Source organism: Anser anser (assembly GCF_964211835.1).
Source record: "Anser anser genome assembly, chromosome: 16".
NCBI lineage: Eukaryota > Metazoa > Chordata > Aves > Anseriformes > Anatidae > Anser > Anser anser.
Genome location: NC_139737.1, coordinates 12,360,291 through 12,380,584, shown reverse-complemented (window position 1 = coordinate 12,380,584; position 20,294 = coordinate 12,360,291). Strand labels below are relative to the sequence as shown.

Below are 20,294 nucleotides of genomic sequence, written 5' to 3'. Positions count from 1 at the left end.
CACAAACCACGGGTACAATTTTGTGGAATCGCACTTTTCAGGACCACGCTGCAGAGACCCTCAAATTGAGGATGCTAAAATGAAGCTCCATAAGCGAAGAGGAAAGAAGCTATTAGCACGTCAAATATCTGTTCTTTTTGTGTCTCTCCTTTCACAATTTAAGTGAACTGCAAAATAGGAATCGTACAACTCTCTCTCCCCACCACCACCACTTTTGCCTCTTCAGAGTAGGTATGCTCGGTCTGTTTGGGATGAAACCTGGACAGAACTCGAGAGCCACAGAGTATGAAAAAGAGCAGTGCCCTAATTCCACTGGCATGAAAACAGGTACTAGGCAGGTTCAATTCTTTTGGAAAAAGTCATGAGGTCCCATCATGAGCAAGATCTATTCTTAGCATGAAAGCCTAATGCCTTTATGAGAGTTGTCATCTTACTGGCCAGCCTGCCCACTCAGGATATAATGCTGTATTCAAACCACATTCTAGAAAGTCATTAAATTAAACACCAACGCCACCAAGCAGAAACAGCATCATGTGGAAATGAATAACTAGACTTCATACTAATAAATAAAAATAAAAAACATTTCTGGATAACAAACTGCCTTTGCAGATAAAAAGAAATAAATCCCTAGAATTTAAATCCATCATGAGCAAAATCCCTCCAGAAAAAACTCCAGAGCACAGCACTATTACGACTGCCTCTACATTCATGACTGTATTTATGCAGACTAAGATAAGGGTAATCAATCCACATGCCTCAGGACAAAAGCCGATCTCCTGCCGGGGTCAGGATAAAAAAATTCCTCACCACATGTGCCCTGGTTCAAGGCAACAGGAAACACGCTTTGCGAGACTCGGGAATTGTCTGGCACCGGTCACTGCTAGAAACAACCAGCAGATTTACGGCACGCCGACCTGGTTCAGCAGTAAATCCCAGCTTTCCCTCTGCACACTACCGCTTTCCAATGCACTGAATTTCATGCCTGAACTTTGGATGGACTGGGCTCTCAAGCCAACCCAGGTATCTTGTCAGCTCCAGTTTGGCTTTCCAGGAGCCCTGCACCGTGTCAGTCACCCACAGCACACCAAGGCGCCTGCTTCCTATTTCACCATCTGATTACCTCCTCTTCTGCTCCCAAATTCTTTCTGTTCCGTATTGGTTGCTGCCGTTGTTATATCCCAGACAACGTAGCTGTTGTTCTGGTTGGGTTTTAGTTGTTGTTGTTGTAATTCTTTACTGGTAACTATAATTCATAGTTAGACATAATCTACCCTCTGTTCTTTGAAAGCTGTCATTCCACTTTGATCACATTTCTACAGCCAATGCATCTATAAATTTATATTGGCAGCTCCTCAAAGAGTCACCACCAGCAACCAGCTACAGCTCTGCAGCTTGAAGAGAAACCAGAAATACATTTCTTACAGAGCTCCACATTACAAACTGGGAGTGTCTGGATGGCCCAGAAAGTCTGAAGTTATGCATTATGGTCTAACAGAAATTAAAACCTGACAAAGAGAGACGAGAATTGTACCCCTCTGACACGCTCACAGCCACAAAACACATGACCAGGAAATCACAGAATCACAGAATTGTAGGGGTTGAAAGGGACCTCAAGAGATCATCGGGTCCAACCCCCCTGCCAAAGCAGGTTCCCTAGAGAATAAATACTGCACCCTTTCTTTCAGCTGTTATTTAAAAGGTAAATGCTGTATTTCTACTCCCCAAAAATTAATAAGAAAAAGGATAAAGTAAAAATGAAGAAACATGTTAACTATTTAATCAGTATCACAGAGAGAATTAACATCTCATATGTAAAACGACTTAAGCTAGTAGGACGTGATACAGATGAAGCTCCTATCTTTCAACAACACTGTCAGTCTGTTTCCCAAGCACAAATTAGGGATCAAGGATCAAAAAGAAGAAATATCATATTTTTCTAAGCCTACTCTTATCTCTCTAGCTGACATGCCAAAGGCTATTGAGGTGGAATGAAAGCAGAGTTTCAATCACCAACAAAACGCCGAAGCTAACGGACAAAGTCACTAAAACAGGTAGGAGTCCCACAGGCTTTGCAGGATCCACATATCGAAACTCAGACACAAGATTGTGCCGTTCTCAACAGCTCACCTGCAGTGCTCCCCGGCTCTTGGGAATAGACGCTATCAAGAGCAGAACAACTCATTTCATTTTGCTACACAAGCCTTTGTTTCAGGGAATTTAGCAAGAGAGCAAAACTGAACACAAACTGAACATGTGCCACAGAGGCTTGTCTTATTATAGGCAAGAAAAGAATACTTTTCTTTCTTTTTTTCTAGAATTTTACTAATAAAAAGAAAGAAACTCAAGTGAGGATTTCTTTCACTGCTGATTTTTTTTTTTCAAAGCGTTTTTCAAAAGTAAGCGTTCCTCCTAAATAAACATTTATTTTCCCTGTTGTCTATGTTTAAAACTATGGAAGACAGAGGATCGAAGAGTTGAATTAACTTCCCAATTAATATTAATGACAAATTCATATTTCAGGGAAAACGTACAGCAACTCTAAGCTGAATTAGTCTGTGAATGAGTTATTCTAACAACACCTACACATCAGTTGTACAGGGCCCTCTTTCAAATCATTTGGTATGCCACTGGTACAGAGCTTTGACTCGTGCTGGATTTTTTGCTGTTTTTCCACAGTTCCTGTAAGCTTGGAAAAAATTAAAGCCACCATAAATCTTATTTTTCAACATCAAGATGAAACAATTCCCATTTAAGGCAAGCTATCACCTTAAAATTAAATCAGAAATAAATAATTTTTGAAACTACTGTTGTAACAATTCATAGGTTGGTGACCTTACAACAACCTAACTTTCCTGTTGTCCGGTTTGTGCATTTCCTAACAGTATACAAATACCTACTTTTTCTAACATCCGTAAAAGAGCAATACACACATTGCCATTAAATATGAAACCTCAAAAAATGGTAAAAGCAGGTTATTATTTGTAAGCATTGCAAGATTTCATGGCAACAAAATACCTAATAACTGGAGGGAAAGGTTTTCTGACTACTTATGAACATCTTATCAAACTCTGAAAGTACAGATTATTTACATTTATATCAGCTGCTTTACTGTATTTTAAAAAGAAGCATTTCAGTCACATCCTTCAAGCATAACTTATTTCTCTAGTCCGAGAACAAAGACAGTATTGATTCTCACAACTGGTCCTTTCTCCAGGAACTGGATCATGTTGCCTTGCTGAAGAAACCAGTCTCAGCTGCTCAGCTTAAAAGACAAGCTGCATGTGATCCATATGAAGTTTTTATCAGGACAACCCTTTTATTTTCATATGCTTGTTCTATAAAGAATCATTGTCACACCTTTTTTTGGGGGGATTACAGCATTTCTGAGGACTTTCTTCTGCCAGACTGGAAAGTTCACTGCTTCCAAGGACACAAAATCCTCCCTCTAGCAAGTCACTTGTTGCCATAATCCACAAAGGCAGAGAAGCAATTGTTCACTATACCTTTTTCAGGTAGTATTTTAACCAGCTCTAAAATATTTTCAAATAAACTCTAATTTGCCCCTACTCTTCAGCCTTGCTTTGCAAGCAAGTTCTTCCACTTACGAGATGAACACTTTCCAGATGAGGTTTTCTTTCCCCATAACAATGACCCCACCTGCAAGGTCTTCCCTTCTCCTTCCCACCCACCAGAGGAACAGAGACTCCCCTGTTCTCCCTTTCTGTGGCAACTGGAGGAAGAAGAAAGCAGAGGACTGCTAAATAAGCACACAGAAGAAAACAAGCCCCAACGTTCCCAAAGCACAGCTTTCCAAAGCACATTCTTTGGAATGAAGCCCACAAAAAAAAGGATTTTAAGGAACTTGTTTTAACTAATGAGGATGGCTGAAAAAAAAAGCTACACATAGAAGACAGTGCTGAACAGACCACTACTAGGAACTGCAGTCCAACAGCTATTCTGATCCCGTTATCTCTGGGGGAAAAAGCTAGTATCTTATGTTTTCCTTCCCTTCAACTACCCCTCAACCCTGTGTCTAGTTTTAACCTTACGCAGTCTAGCTTTCTGTTCTCCTCGTTCCTGCTGTGCAACTCCTCTCTGACAGTTTACTGCTTCATATGTCTCAAGGCCATGTATTCTCCTGCCCCAAGTCACAACCTATCAATGTCTATCGAAATAAAAATAAAAATTACAGAACAAAAGAAATACATCATTCAGTTGGAAAAACAAGGTTTGCCATATTTTCTTGCAGTTGGCTTTTCCTCAACAGAGGCAAGATGGGGTCCAATTTTCAGTATCATTTCTAAAAATCAAATAATAAATGAAGTCTTGTAATGCTGCCCTGCAGAAAACCAAGAGCATCACCAGAGGGATAATGGATGCCCAGGTACATACTGTTTATACAAATTTAGATAAGATACTATCCAGTTTAATAAAACTTCTTTGTGCTCATTTAAAGCAGAACCTTTCATAATTAGTTTTTATGGATTTCATTTAATCAAAAAAAAACTTTTAAAGTCTGTGTAAACAAATTCCCTTCACTCTCATCAAAAAATCTGAAAATCGTGAATGATTTTGATAACAGTTTTGTCATGGTGTAATGACTTTCTGAGCTCATGCTGAGCCATTCCGGTCACACAGGAGCTTTGATGCAAGGCCTGCAGTCAAGAAACACCAGACAGCTGCAACTTCGTAAATGAGTTTCTAGCATTTGAATTGAAGCAAGAGAGAAGCCTGATCCTTCCCAAATTCTATTCTAACTCAAAGTTGGAGAAAAAAATAAATAAATCATTTTAAGGTATGCCTTAACTGATAGCTCTCCCAGGACATACTCAGACTCCCTAGCACACAAGTATATGATGCATATGTGAAAGGACGGCATGGAGATCAGTTAGTAAAAAGGGTGTTGGCTTCTGATTCTCAGAAAGTCGCCAACAAGTTCTGTTTATGGTTACACAGATTTCTTGCGATTTCAATAACTAAGTAAATATTACATCTCCAGTACAGGTGATATTCTCTGCTATCACTTCTGCACTCAATTTTGCTACCTGTAGTAATGGGCCTAATAAACACAGTACCAACACTGTAAAACAGGACTACTTCAGCCATCTACTAATCCCCTATAAACCTCCCTCCTTGCCAAGAAAATGTAATGACAAAAAGAAAAACAACAACAACAAAGGGAAAAAACCTCAGTTTCAGTTGATGTCATTCATCAGGCACTCCAAGAAAAATCAAGGAGGTTGTGCTCCTTCCTTGGTTTAACATATTTTTGAAAATCTTTATCATGAAAGAGTTGTGTAAATTATACTGGAAATAGAGCATTTTAAAGGAGTTCTACCATCACACATGAAAATTGGGATAATGACTTGCATTTTCTTGTTTAACTTTTCAGTTGGTATTTTCAAGAAGTTGTGTATCTTCAGATATTGTGCAAGTCCCTTCCTTCCTTTGAGTCCATGTTTAGATCAAGATCATTACAATTTCACCCACCCAGTGCCCTACACAAAACATAAATGTCATCACCATCAATCTCAAGAAGCTTTGTATGACAATTAACATTAATAGAATGACCTTCTCCAGTTAGATTTTCATTAGTAAATTAGGGTGGAAAACAGTAAGTGGCACCACTTAGCCAATTTGAACAGATTATCTGCATCATCCTTCATGATGTCAGTCAATACCCAGTTGGAGCAAGCAGCTCAGCAATTTGAGATCCAGTACAAGACATCATATTAAGCACAAAGTTAACGACTTTTTTTTTTTTTAATCCCTGTAGTACCTGGAAAGTATTACCAGACAAGTTTGCAAGCTTGGCTGCTCTGGAAAGTGTGCCTACAAAGCTGCAAGGCATGAACAAGAAACCAAACCCCAGCATGCCGCATTTCCGTATGCATATGCATAGTGTCAGGTCAGGTCTGTAGTTATTTCTGATGAAGGTTAGAGAATTTGACCACAATGCTAGTGAATAAGGAGACAGCCAAAAGGTGGGTAGGAGAGCATGTGCCAATTTCTCAAACAGGCCAGGACATCCAGAACACAGCCTAGCTGCAGAAAAGCCTCCAGATCTCTAAAGAAGAATGTTTACAGTAAGGATAGGTGGAGTACCAGTTGTTTATGCATTAGTAACTAAACCAAAACATCCATGCAGTATAATAAAACAGCAGAAACCCTACCTGCACATTTTGTCCTTGTTGTGAGTGGTGGCCCAGGTGGCCCTGTGCCTCCTTCTCCAGGGCGAGTCAGCAACACTCTGATCTCATACTCCACATCAGGGTCCAAATGCCACAGTTTGTAATTAGGGGAATCTACAATGTGCGTTTCTGCCCAGTTCCCAGTGGTCGTCCGATATTCCACCTCTTTCAGTATGATGGGCCCATCTCCAATGATGGAGTTGGCGTTGGGTTTGATCCACAGGTAGGTGGCTCCGACCGCCAGCAGCTCAGGAGGGGCAATAGGAGTTGGGGGTTCTGTAGACAAACAGAAATCATGAGAGGCCTGAAGCCACTTTATCAAAAGGATTAACTTTTCACAATGTACCTGTATAGCAACGCGATCTCAATATCTTTTGTTAGAAGCAGAGTTCCTCCTGTCATTTAATGTTACTCAAAAAAAAATCTGACATCTTATTTGCTCTAAAGATTCTGCCCCCTTGCACTGGTATACCGATGTAGTTGGTAGCAGGACCAATTCAGAAACATATACTTCAAAAATACAGTGCCCACAAGGCAACTTCTGCTGAAAATGGACAGCAACAGTCACATTTAGAAGATCAGAAGGTTATGCTTATTTCCTCTTTCATGCATATGCACAATGGTAGTCAATATAATCATATCATAGAATCTTGCCATAGAATGACTTGGGATGGAAGGGACCTCAAAGGTCCCCCAGTTCCAACCCACTGCCGTAGGCAGGGACACCACCCACTACATCAGGTTGCCCAGGGCCTCGTCGAACCTGGCCTTGAGCACCTCCAGGGACGGGGCACCCACAGCTTCTCTGGGCAACCTGTGCCAGGGCCTCACCACCCTCTGGGTGAAAAATTTCCTCCTAACCTCTAGTCTAAATCTACCCCTCTCTCTCTTCTAATATATAAGATATATATATACATATATATAGTTATATATAACATATTATATATTTGTATAATATATAATAAGATGAGGGAGGAAAGGAAGTCCTGCATAACACAGAGTACGCTCAGACCCCACGTATAAAAACGCTCCAGCACAACAGTCCTTCTGCTCTGCGACCTGACACGGCAGGGTATCGTGATCATCGACTGTGCTATTGTAATAGCCAAAGGATAATACCCAGCCAAAGGGTAATGCTGAACATGGCACAACTACCAATGAGTGGAAAATTCAAATCACTTGCTCGTTACAGGATTTTACTGAGCAAAATAAAAGTTAAAAATGGGATGTATTGTTAATTAAAGGACTGGCTAATTGTCTGAGAAGATACTAGTAGATATGAACACTGGGGATCTTCCAGGGGTCTAGTAGTCTGGATGCTGCTAAAACTGACTGGTGGTTTTGGTAACAAAGACTTAAGAAAAACTAAGGCACCAGTGAATCAACACACCCTGTTGTGTTTGACTACAAAGTTTGCTTAACTACATGAGCACAATTACTCAAACAAAGTCTGAGACTTGAAGAGTGCCTAGATATCTGAGAAGCATCACGAGGAACCCAGCCACTGAATATAACCTATGTGGTTAAGAAAAAGCAAGCCAACAGAAGACATCTCAGCAGCACACTGACAAAAGCTACAAAACGTCTACTGGGCTTTGGCTGCCTGCCTGATCCCCCCACCATGTGTATAAATAACACTTGCATATTGGAAGCCACATGAATAGCATATGCCTTGTGGTTTTGAAAACCTGAGCTGAACTGTGCAAGATTATGAGCAATTTCATTAATCTTGTCTAGCTTTCCCTCTGTCACACTCTAATGTGGTTTGCCCTGGGCACAAAGGACACAAACTCTATTGTCTTGTGAAAATAAGGTGACAAAAAGCACATTTCTCTCTCAGAAAAATAAACCTATGAATGTTATAGCATGATATTAATTTTAGAGTCCTGTAGGAATTACTCTTTGCTGTGAATGCCTGTAGGAATTACTACTCCAGTTCCTGGAGGAATTACTCTAACCCTTCCCCTGTCCCCCTTTCCAAAGGTGTTTCCTCAAAGAGCCCAGAAAAATGGCAGAACCCAGGACCCGCAGAAACATGGAAAAAAGGAGTTTGAGCACCAAAGTATGGGAGGATCAAAGGACTTTCCAGAGTTTTTCCCTCCAGAGAAGTTTTGCCAGTTAACATCTGCTCAGTGAAGAGAAACAAATGCACAGAAACCATTATTATACACAATTACCAACTGAAATGGTACTTAATTTCATTTCCTCTGGCTAACTAATTACAATGAGCTACACTATCTCTGAGATTGATTGCAGTAGGTGCACATTGTACCTCCAAAAAAGCCATCTGCATTGTAATTGTAGCAGGTATCCAACATGAGCAAAAACTAGTGTCCTGAGCTAAATTTTTGCATGAGTATTTGTTTCTGCCATTTATATTTTGCAATGTTCCCCTAACTCCAGGCACATTTTTTTTTCTCCTGATATGAAATGTCAGGCTGATTATGTTTTGACTCAGTAAGGTTATTTCTCCAAGAAATTTGTTTTCGAGAAATGCATGTAGATACATTTTCATTAAAAATCAGATTACTATAAATCACAGTATATTACTTGTTTCTTGGTGCAAGACCATTAAAAGATAGACTTAGTGATTTTTATTCCCAATGCAAAAATGACATCTTACAAGTCACATCACATCTGAACACAAGACAAATGAAATATTAAGCCCCATTCTCCTGGGCTGCAGATACTTCAACAGCAACATGATCCAGGTTACTTTGGGATTTGATTGCAAGTTAAAAAGAGATTTATGGGACTGAGCTTAATTAATAGAGCAGTTTGTCCTGCTAAACAGACATGAAAGTCTTGTCTAGCCAGTTTAGAAACTAATATTGCCAAAGCAAATTAAATTAAGACACCCAACAGTGATGTCTTCTCTATTTTAGGCCAGACCTAAACCAGCTCCCCTTATCTTCCCCCAAAAAGAATAGTGGTTTCCAACTCCAGCCCCAGCTCACCCTCCCCCCCATTTTTCCCTTTCTAAGCACCATTTCAGAATCAGGTGTTGCAGAATACTGAGAAATTAAAAAATTTAAACTCTTGCTCCCATTTTCCAAATTCAAGGAACTGAGACGAGCAGCAGTTATAGCAATTTTTCAAGGCTGGATACCACCTCACTGAAAATAATGGGCTCTTTCCTAATGGCACCAACTGGATGAGAAACTATTCTTCAACATCACTCTGTGCCAAGTGATTGCAAGCGATCTAAACAAATTATTCATTTAGCAAAACTAACACATAAATAAGGACCATTTTTTGGCCTTTGTAACTAAACACACTTGTCAGTTACAGATGACCAGCCTGATTTTTTAAGCTCACTATTCTAATTAAAATCTCTATGCGATCTTGATTAAATAAACACGGTGACAGATTGGGCCTATACACGTGTAATTGTGATCAACCGTATTTTAAGCCCCATTTGATCCATCCAGCCCGTATTTTATCTTGCAGGCTTTGCCTAGCCCGGTGCTCCCCCTCAGCCCTCTCCCACCTCCCCCAGGCCCCTCAGGAACGAGGCGGCCTGCGCCCGGCCTGCTGCAGCTCAGCGGCCTAGCCTGGACCCAGCCCGAAGCCCAGTCTCAGGAAGGACAGAAAAAGGGGTTCCCAGATGACTTCTTTCATGGAACCAAAAGATGTATGGTGTACAAGCCACAAAAAGCCACAAAGCAGGGGTGTGTGTGTGTGTGTGTGTGTTACTGAAAACGAGTAGATTTTATTGTATGTGCCAGGCTGGTCCGGTTATGGAGTCTGGACAGAATTCAGGCTGTGACTGCCTGCTCCCATTACAAGAGGGAAGATGTGAAGTAACACATGCACTTTAACCTTGGACAACTGCTCCTGAGTGTTTCCACCTGGCTACTCAAATATTTTTCTATGTGATTTTCTGAAGGGGAGAGAAAAGGACAGGCAAGTGCTCTGTGATAAAACACAGGATGCAGCATGAGTGGAAAAAATGAAATATGAAAGGAATATGAATTCTACATTTAGTTTTCCAGATATCTGTAGTCCTGTGGTAAAACATCAGAAGGGAAATGACCAGAATTTGGAGAAAGTCAATAGAAGTCAGCTAAACTCTGACAGTTGGGATCTATCAGGAAGGAAAAAGATGTTATAGAAGACAAATTATTCATTCCAGTCACCTTTACTGTACAATTTATTTTTTTCCCTCTCCCATAAAGATGATGTACTGTTAGTAAGAAAATCTTATATTGGAGAAAATCAACAAGCCCATCAGAAACGTGGCAGCAAGCAGCTGGTCTGTCAGTCCTCAGTAGTGGTCTCAGCTGTTTTGGAGCTCCTTCATGGAACCAAAAGCTCCTCAGGAAAAGATGAAATGCCTCAGATTTTGGCTACTATACTGCAAGAAACTCCAATTTTCCCTACAGGAAGTGTTGGGTAATCTTGTAAGTAATATCAGTAGATCTATGAAGTGTAAGCAACTATGAAATGTAGTAGATTGACTATCATCCAAGTAAAAGGTGTGGAAGTCGCTCTCCCAGCAGTGTGACAAATACTACGCAGCCAGCAATGACTTTCATCTCAGAAACGCACCCAGAGGTACATTAAGATTATTTCACAGAGTGCTTTTTCTGAATTCTTTTTGCCAACTTTAACCCAACTTACCTCTCACATCTAAAACCTCTGCTTGAAAGAGCACAACGAGATTGCTGAAAACTAAGCAGACTGATTGTTCAAAAGCCACAAAGAACTAAGGAGAAAGCTCCCTTTAGGCAAGAGCATATGATGAAGCAGGCATGGCAAAAAAAAATTTACTTGAAAATGCATTTGCAAGAAACATGCTCAGTCCTAATTGAAACAAAGCTAAAGCTATTTATTTTATTGTCAATTACTATACACAGAAACCCATGCTTATGTTCAATAAGGAGATAACATTCTAAGATTAGGACAATTAAGAAGGTATCTAAATGTCTCAGTGACTGTCACCTGCATTAATTCTGTGTGGAAGTTTCTATGTGTTACAGTTAGAGACTGCTGGCTTGACAGTTGATGAAGTTCAAACTATCCACCAAAATGACAACTTTCACTGAAAGCTAAAAAGATCTAATGGACTGATATAGAAGGCAACCACAGAAAGACGGGAACAGAATGTTTGAGTGTAATGCCCATCTGCCATTCAGATTCACTGAATTACATTAATGCATCAGCACTAATTTCTTTACAAGTGATGATTACTTTTGTGAGTGGACTATCTATGGTTCATGGTTGATTTCGAAGTTCCACGTCAGCCACAAATTTGGAAAACGGAGCAGTCTTATCTGTGGGATGGAAATATTATACTTTTATTGACACGGCACAGATCAGAACAGTGATGTCCTGATCTTGGCTGAAGTTTCAAGTTTTGCTATGATACCAATGGTTATTTTAATTTTTGTTTTGCATGTCTGAATCACAGTATGATACAGAGATCCATTTCACAAAATTTTACTGGAAGTTTATACCTTCTCTTTTGGATGCTCAAATTGGAAGGTTCACTTAGCTTTCTCACATGTGCATTTCTTATTACAACTGAAACAAATGTGGCAACATCAGTGCAAATACTGAATACTGACAGAAACTAAAGGGTATACCTGTACATTAATCTATATGAAGCAGATAAACTAAAGCTCTGTGACAGTTTGTATATGGCAAATACATTTACCTTTTTTCAACATGAAGAGCTGTCGCATCCTACACGTTACACTTTGAAATCGTGTTGCCACTTAGTCTTGCTTATAAATATGAGATGTGAGAAAACATATTTAAGGGTATACTTCATATGATTGGGGTGGGAACACAAGAGACAAGAATTTCACCTCATACAAATTCCTGAACATGCTCCTCCTCAGTGTGTGTTCAAAACCACTATAGTCACAGACGTCAAGTAATGACCTTCCATCTAAGAAAAAATTCCGGAGTGTGAAGCTGGAAATAAGCACAGCTGAGAGCTTACTGTGCTTGCCATATCAATACTTGCAAAAGAAGACTGAAGTCCCATCACCACAGCCTATCCAGAGAAAAAGGTCACTCATTCCCAAGAGACCTTTAGAATGACTCTAGTGTTTTGGACACCAAAAAGGAGCTGCCAAAGAAATCAGGCCTGAAAACAGTAGGGTGTTATGTTTTTAGTTTTTTCCTTTGGGGGGTTTTGTTGTTGAGGACGGGGTGATTTTTTGTTGTTGTGTTTTTGAAACTTCATGTAAGTATGCCATTACAGAAGGCAGAATAGCTGGTCTTTAATGTGCTTTTGTTTGAGCAGCTTATATCAATTGCAAAAGATTCAATATTAAAAAAATGAAGCCATTTTATGAATGAAGTGAAGCCATTATACTGCTTTTTCAACAGGGAAAAGGCAGAGGCTGCTCTTCCAAGAGTAAAAGCAAAGAGAAACTAGTTGAGTTCTTTAGGGAAAGTTAGTGTTAATACTGGGTACAGTACTTTTTTCATCTTGTCCTATTTTATTAGGATAGTGTGTGTTGTTTCATAGAAACAGAACACACAACTTGAGAACAGCTCTACCTGATCAGACCAATGGTCCATCACACCCCATACCACCACTCAAACTGCAGCCCCATGTGCACTTCTAGGGAAGTTTAAGAACAGCAGAATTACATATTAAATTTCTACATAGCATACTACCACTTAAGAACTTCCTAAAATAATTTTTCAGCACTTGTATCATCACTTCAAATGAAATTTCACAGGACAGCTACCTGCTGCCTGAAGAATGTGCATGAAGCTTCAAAACACATGAATTGCAATAAGTGAGCTTAGAAATTCCAATATCTGAAATTCTGAAAATCTTTTTTTTTCCTCCCCAGTTCTGTGCAATTCCCAGTTGCATCTGAATAATAAGACAGACTGAAACATAAGAGAGAAATACCCAACAACACTGTCTTCTGTAATATAATCTGTAAGAGAAAAGCATTATAGAAAATTTAAAACAGCTGGACAAACCTCTTAAGTTATGGATTTTATACAAATAAAATCTTTAGGTTATTTGAAAATTCATTCCTTACTCATAATTGTTCATAACAATAATCACATAACCTGAAAAAATGTACAACCAAGAAGACCATGAACTCTCACTTGTATTTGTTGGTCTACAGATGGTTTTAGACAAAAACCCCTAACAGAACTGTTTGGGCCATCCAGCCTGTACCGTTCACACTGGTTGATGACCCTTTAAATCCTCCCAAACCATCAGCTGTGCATGCCTCATACATGGCCAGACCTCCAGAACCGCAGGAAGATAGCTACAACATGCCCACAGACGGCTCTCTTTTGTTTTCTCATGTGAATACAACAGAGAGCACAAGTTCCAAAATTAAGATCAGAAGACGCACAATGTTTTTCATTCTTTGGGGTTTAAAAAGGCAGGGATGGGGAGCTGCTATCTAAAGACACTTGCCTGACAAGCAAGATCTGTGTTTCCAAACCTGATGCTGCTTATTCCTCTACTAATGGGAACTGTAACACAGCAATTTTCTCACAGCATCCTAAATGAGTGGCTGTAGACTGTGTGCGCTAAATAGGTAAAGATGAGGCTGAAAAGCAAATTTCAAGCTCCTCAGAACATTTAAAAAATGCAGAACAAAATATATTTGTATAGCTTTTAGACAATATCCACAAACAGTATCAATTTAAAGCTACTGAAAACACAGGTAATTAAATTAGCATTTAAGAAACCCAGCTGTTTTAAGAAAAAAAATGCAAAGTGCCCCTGTTCTGATTTTTTTGAATCTCTATCCTTGAAGATGAATTTGTCACCTTTGCAGAACTGTTTTGTACACCTTGTTTATCGCTGGCTGTTAGAGCCAGTCACCTTACTGTCTGAGCAGCATTCGCGTGCACCCCTTCTAGTTTTACACCTTTGCAATAAGCAATCTGAGCTCTGAATTGTAGTATTTATATTGCTTATTAGCACATTACCTACTACTGTTACAAACACAGAAGTTGAATTCTGTTTTCCAGTGACTGTCTGAACTTCCAGTTCCATTTACTGCATGAAGAAATGGCACAAGGATTTTTCAATATTTAGCATGACACCATTTCACTGCACTGACACTGTACTAATAGCTCTTTTGTCTAGTAGAGAGACATTCAGATCTGTCTCACAGTAATGTAATAGGCTGACAGCAGTGGCACATGTCATCTGTGTTGAAGAAATGTGCCCGTGGCATTAATAAAGTGATTCATTAATTCACCTGGATGGGTAAATCACACCAGTGAGGGATATGGTCAGTCTACTTCCAAAGACAAGTGCTCAGAACTGATTCTGAAATCAATAATTTTGAATATTTAATTAAAGCCAAAATCCAGGAAAGTGAGAGAAGAGGAAGACGTAGGATTTCTGCACTTTACACAACAAGGCCCAGTTGTGCCACAGATTATACATTTTACAGGCACAAAAGCTGGTTTTGTATCCCATTAAGAAACACAGCAGTCCCAGCAGGCAATCACCACCCTTAGACAGAACATTTAGTCTCTCCTCCCCCATTAGCCCTCCTACACCATGTGATATATCCCTGTGGATATTCTGGTTTCTTCTTGGCCCTGTTAAGGCCAACCCTACAGACATGCTTGTGAACCATCAGAGGATGCTTATGTGCTTAAAATCAAAGACTGACAGAAAAATGGAAATTTGGCAGTTTAGTATTTAGCTGAAGATCTAGGACACTGGAACAGTAAGTTGGGGGTTGCATTTAGACACTATTTTGTTCTATGATTAGCAGATTTAGTGCCAGCATGCTCTGATACTCCTTCCCAACACAGAACTTACACAGTGATGAGTAACTTCAGTACTCTACAATATAGACCGCACACATCATAGCATGTCATATGCTTTACTTGTTCTCCCTTCACAGCTAATACTTTTGTCTACATGCTAATATTTTTGTCTACTTACTATCAGCTCTCTGGTATCTTACAACAAAAAGTTGCCTACACATATTATCCGTCATGTGCTATCTTAAGAGGCAGGAATTTCTTCCTCCCCCAAAAATGAAGTTGTAAATGACCCAGTCAGAAGTAGTGGTACCAATGGAATGGGGAAGCAGAGGCAGCAGTGTTAACTTCTATGTGACAGACTGAGCTGGCAAATCCTTTAGTTCCATGAAGCGCAAGAAATGGAGTGGCACTTCTAAGGGGATGGAACCGCTCCCAGGAGGCTGAACGACTGGCCAGGGGAATGATCATTTCGCGAGGAGTGGAACCAACTTTGACACTGTTTTAGTTGGAAAACTGACCTACTGAGCCTCCTTCCAACTGGCAATAACCTATGATCCTGTGAACAGCCACCGGATGGGTCACAGGCAAATGCTTACTACAAAATGGCTTTGGAGTCAGAATGGGAAATTAAGGATCTAGAGAAGCATTTCAGCAATATGGACATAGTAAGGCCGAGCCATAATGATATTGCATCAATGAATAAAGCCCCACAAGTTTGAACCAAAGTTTGATCTGTGAATGGCTTGTAGATTGCTGATATTTACAGTGGGAAAGGACTGTTGCTTCTGGTCATGTAGCAAAGGAATCGCATGTTCACAGCAAGCTAATCAGAGAGAACTGGCTGAGAAGGAAACGACAGAAGAGAGAACTGAAACGGCATAAGCACAGCAAGTCACCCAGAGAATAAGAAAGTTGAAGAAAGCCCAGCAGTATATGTACAAGAAGCAGGGGGGAGAAAATAAAAATGATCCAGAAAGGTGTGAAAGAATTAAGCACAGTGGTCAGAGAATTAACACAACAGCAATGCAGAACAAGAGAAGAGCAGACCTCAAGGGATGGCAATTGATATCACCAGAGAAAGCCAATGGAGCAAGAGACCCAATACTTGACAGGATGCTCATCTTCCAGCATTCCCAAAGACCCAAAATTCAAAGGCTATGGAATACACCCTTTGCATCTCACAGCAGCGTAGGTGTAGTACTTATGTTCTAAAGGAGAACTTGATGCAGCCTGACAAAAAAGAAGAATGCATTATCTTTGTACTTTTCCCTTAAGAAGCAGTGAAAACATTCCTTAGTGATTTGAATACCTGTGTTCTAAATTAAGCAAATGGACTGCCTGGGTTTAAAGAGAGGAACTCGATAATGTTTGTAAGAGTTAGCATGAAGCAGCAGAAAACCTCTTAATCCTTTCCCAAAAGCACTGCAATCACCATGCAAGGCAGACAGAACACATCCTGGTTTAACAAAGTTGGTCTGTAGAAGCGTCATCTTACTATACAAAAATTTATGAATTCACCCTGTGACCAGAAAGAGTTGGTACAGGCCCACTGCATCCTACCAACTCTTCCCCTACTTGTATTATAGGTTAAAGAAGAGGGGCACCAGATACCAATTGGGAATTACCATAGCGAACTATTTCATTAGCCTTTCATACTATTTGTCTCTCAGAAGCTTAGTCTGAATCCCACCAGAGCCTCCAAGGGTGCTTTCATTCTCTAATAAAGAAGAAAAGAGCATCGGATTAGTTGAACAGTATCTCATTTCCCAGAGTAAATTAAGTGAATTAGATGGAAGACTCTGTGCTCTAATTGTAAAGCTTATTACAAGAACTCACAGATTAGAACTGAATGCTTCTCTTTGAGTCATCATTTGTACTGTAAAAGAAGAAAAAAAGAAGGTGATTGTAGACTCTCCCATGGCTCCCTAATGACTCAGCATTGATACATAGGAATCTCCACTACCACACCAACACATTCCTAAATCTTATGCTCTGAGAGTGCTGGAAGGCAACCTTTCCTTACATGGGTAGGAGAGCTCCCCGTACAGTGCACAGCCAGTCTCTAGCTAATCTCTAAGAGTGACAAACTCCCTGAGGTTGGGAGTCAGAGACATTCAACTCTCATTTTAAAAGTGTGTGTGATTTTCTGACTTTTTCAACTGCAGAACAGCTACAGAATGGCATCATGAACAAGAACAGTACTATACTCCTTGTTGCTTATGGAGTGACATTATTATGGAATATCACTGTTTACAGGGATCGTTCGTGAACCATGAGGGGCCCAACACAAAAGGAGTTTTGTGTATTAAGAAGTTAGGCACCCATGAGTTGGTGACAAATACCCTGAACTTTTATTGTGTAGTTTCTGTATGTTCAAGCCTGTGCTAGTAGTCTCAAGTTCCCTTTATAGTCAATAGAGAGAAATGAACAATTTCAGAGAATGTACAAGGTAAGTTTCATATCTAAGAAATACAAAATGAATCAATTTCTGAACTTTCTCTCTTTTGACTGGTACTCAAATTTAGGTGAGATGGATTTTACTTCCTTAACTTTATGTTTTCAGTGCTTGGCCTTCAATGTGCAATACAGTGAGGTATCAGACCAGTCAGTCCATTAAAGGGGAAGCCAAAAAGCAAGCTGAACAAAACTGCTTGTCAAGAAGTAATACTTCTGTAAAAAAAACCTGTGTGCCCTTCGCATGTTCTCTGAATACTCTCAATTCAAGGCAGCAGAACTCAGGTGCTGCGGTCCAAAATCATCACAAAGATAAATGATTATGCTTTTCTCTGGAAAAGATAGGCACAACTCACTTTCCTTTTATATATGCAGCCAGAGCATGCACTAGTGACTGATGCCCTTTGATTTAATAATTCAGTGACTAAAATGCTTGTCAAAGAAATAACTTCGTTCTCTTATTCAGACTGTTCTGAAGCTAAGGCATCTCAACCTCATCTGTTGAGGCTGCATCAAACAGAAATAAGTTCGATCTTCATTTCACACACAAAAACAATTACATTTTTCTAACTGGCATCTAACTGCTCTGTTTTGCTTCTCCAGGAGCACGTCCCGAGCACTTGAACCAAACCCTGATGTCCAGACATCCTTAATATATTTTCTATCACAATGGTTACTCATTTTCACTTGTACTTCTTCCTCCGTTTGGGGGAAGACAGACGGATCAGACGTGTGGATTAACATTTCAAATTGGTCTGCAATCACTTAAAGAAGAACACCAGGTTAGGGTTTAGAACTGAAGACACAAATGTTGGAATGCAGCAATTACAAAAGTAACACAAAGCATGAGAACTGAGCATTGACACTTTTGACAAGGGAAATGAAAATACTGGACACTGGTGAAAATGTACTGACTTCTTCACCGGAAACTGCTGCAACTGTGCATGCACCAACAGCCATTCAAATTGCAGTTCATTTCTGAACCAGCGTCTGAATTCTGTCTTTCCAATGTGAGAAGCCCCAGGGTTACTGTAACCTGCGCATATCTACGCTCCACATTGCCTTGCTGTCAAGTCCAAACCAGTAAAATTTGCAACACTGCTCTATGGGAGGCCCTCCATTCTTATGGCTGCACCAAGTCTACACTGCAATACTGAGAACTGCATCCACACCCTACCAAAAATAAGGTGTTCTCCACAGTCAGTAGTCAGGGCCAGCTTTAGCTCCATCTCATGATGCTAACTCCATGGACTATTTAAGCTCATATATCATGTGCTATTAAATCTATTTCAGCTTTCTGCATGAACAAGCTGCTAATCTCCCATAGGGACTGCAAATGTAAACTCAACAAGCACCGAAAAAAGTAGAAAGGCGGGAGTAAACACAAACCGTGAAACATGTAATTTCAGGTCAACTCAAGTTCAAGCAGCTTCATCAGTTGCTATGCTACCAGCTTATGATGGTGGGAAAGGATGAAGGCAACGAGATTTTATAGCTTCTTCTAGAGAGGCTATTTAGCAACTTTTGCTTTCTGGCACATCTCTGTCTGCAGAATGAAGGATCGTTTGTCTCTAAGCTGCTGAAATGGCAAGTGACTGGTGGTATTGACTACTGTGAGCACCATGGAATGGTTTGTCTGGATTGATTAAGTAGCTTAATCCATAGCAACCTGCTAGGTTGGCAGGAAAAGCCTGAGGCAGATTTTTCATTTCATTTAAGGCGAAGTGGGGAATACAACATCCCACTGCCCTCTACCACTCCACTCACGACCTAGAGATACACGGAAGAGATGAAGAGCAGTAAGGAGAGCTGAGACAACAGCCAAGCTGGAGTTTAAACATAAGAGATCACGACTGCGGAGACTTGTAGACTCATCAGTGTCTGTTCTGCTGTTGCACCACCAACAGTAATCTCTCTTCTCACAAATACTGTGTGCCCCCAGAGCTGGGTCAGCATAAAGAGCAAGGACACTGGTGTGTGCACAGGCAGGGCATTTAAAGGAACCGTATGCTCACAGTTAATCCTCACAACATATTGGTGAAGCAAGTATTACTATGTTGTTTTATAAGTGGAAATAATGATTAATAGATGGCTGTAAGGCCACAGACTGAATGTAGTCCTGTGTTCTAGTCAACAGACTTTACGATCCCCAACAAGAAACACATGCCAAGCTTGACATGCAAATTTAGTTTGCTTTCAGCCCATAAAACAAAATGTTCTCATTTAAGCATTTATTTTCCCACGACAGACCCGTGAAAAACACACTGACTATTAAAAGGCAGGTCATCTGACATAGCCTGTTAGGAGCTGAGGCCGTAATAGCAGTACACTGCAACCAATGCTAGCAGGGATCATGGTCAGCCACCGTGGTGGCCATGCACCACAAAAGCAGCAACCTTGGGGCTTCTAAACAAGTGCACCTGTGTAACACAAAGCAGCATCCAACAAACTATCCAGGAGTCAAGTTTCAGAGTGGATGGCCACCTGTGTGCATGCATTCTTGACATTTATCTGAGCAAGAAGGCAACTGAGAGCTCACTTTTCATATGAAACTTGGATGAATCAGGACTGACTAATTTTAATAGGAGCTTCACGGAGTGCTTATGTCAGGAAGTCACTCTGTATGTCTTAAAGACCTTACTGCAATGACATTTACACTTGGGCAAACTGTGAGGAACATGGTCAGCACAAAGAAGAATAGGCTCTCCTGTTATCACAGTTATGCTTCATTCAAAGTTAAAAGTTCTCTCTCTTTACTTCTCTTGCTGAAAGTAAGCATAGATTTACACCCTACGAAACTTAAAGAAACGACTTGAAATCTAGATATCAATCCAGATATTCCTTATGCATATTCCAAAAACACGTACATTAATAATACCTAAATTTTACTGTGGTTTACATCCAAAGCATCATTTTTCATCC

The 20,294-nt window shown here is 40.1% G+C and overlaps 1 protein-coding gene across 29 annotated transcripts in view; it reads right to left on the bottom strand.

Annotated features, from left to right (window-relative positions):
- Nucleotides 1-20,294, bottom strand: part of PTPRT (protein tyrosine phosphatase receptor type T) — a 572,020-nt gene that overhangs the window by 220,047 nt on the left and 331,679 nt on the right. For all 29 annotated transcript variants that reach the window (XM_083801726.1, XM_083801725.1, XM_083801723.1 and 26 more), the window contains one exon: nucleotides 6,174-6,467. In XM_083801726.1, the coding sequence (XP_083657852.1) occupies nucleotides 6,174-6,467 (294 nt within the window). The remainder of the gene's footprint in view (nucleotides 1-6,173; nucleotides 6,468-20,294) is intronic.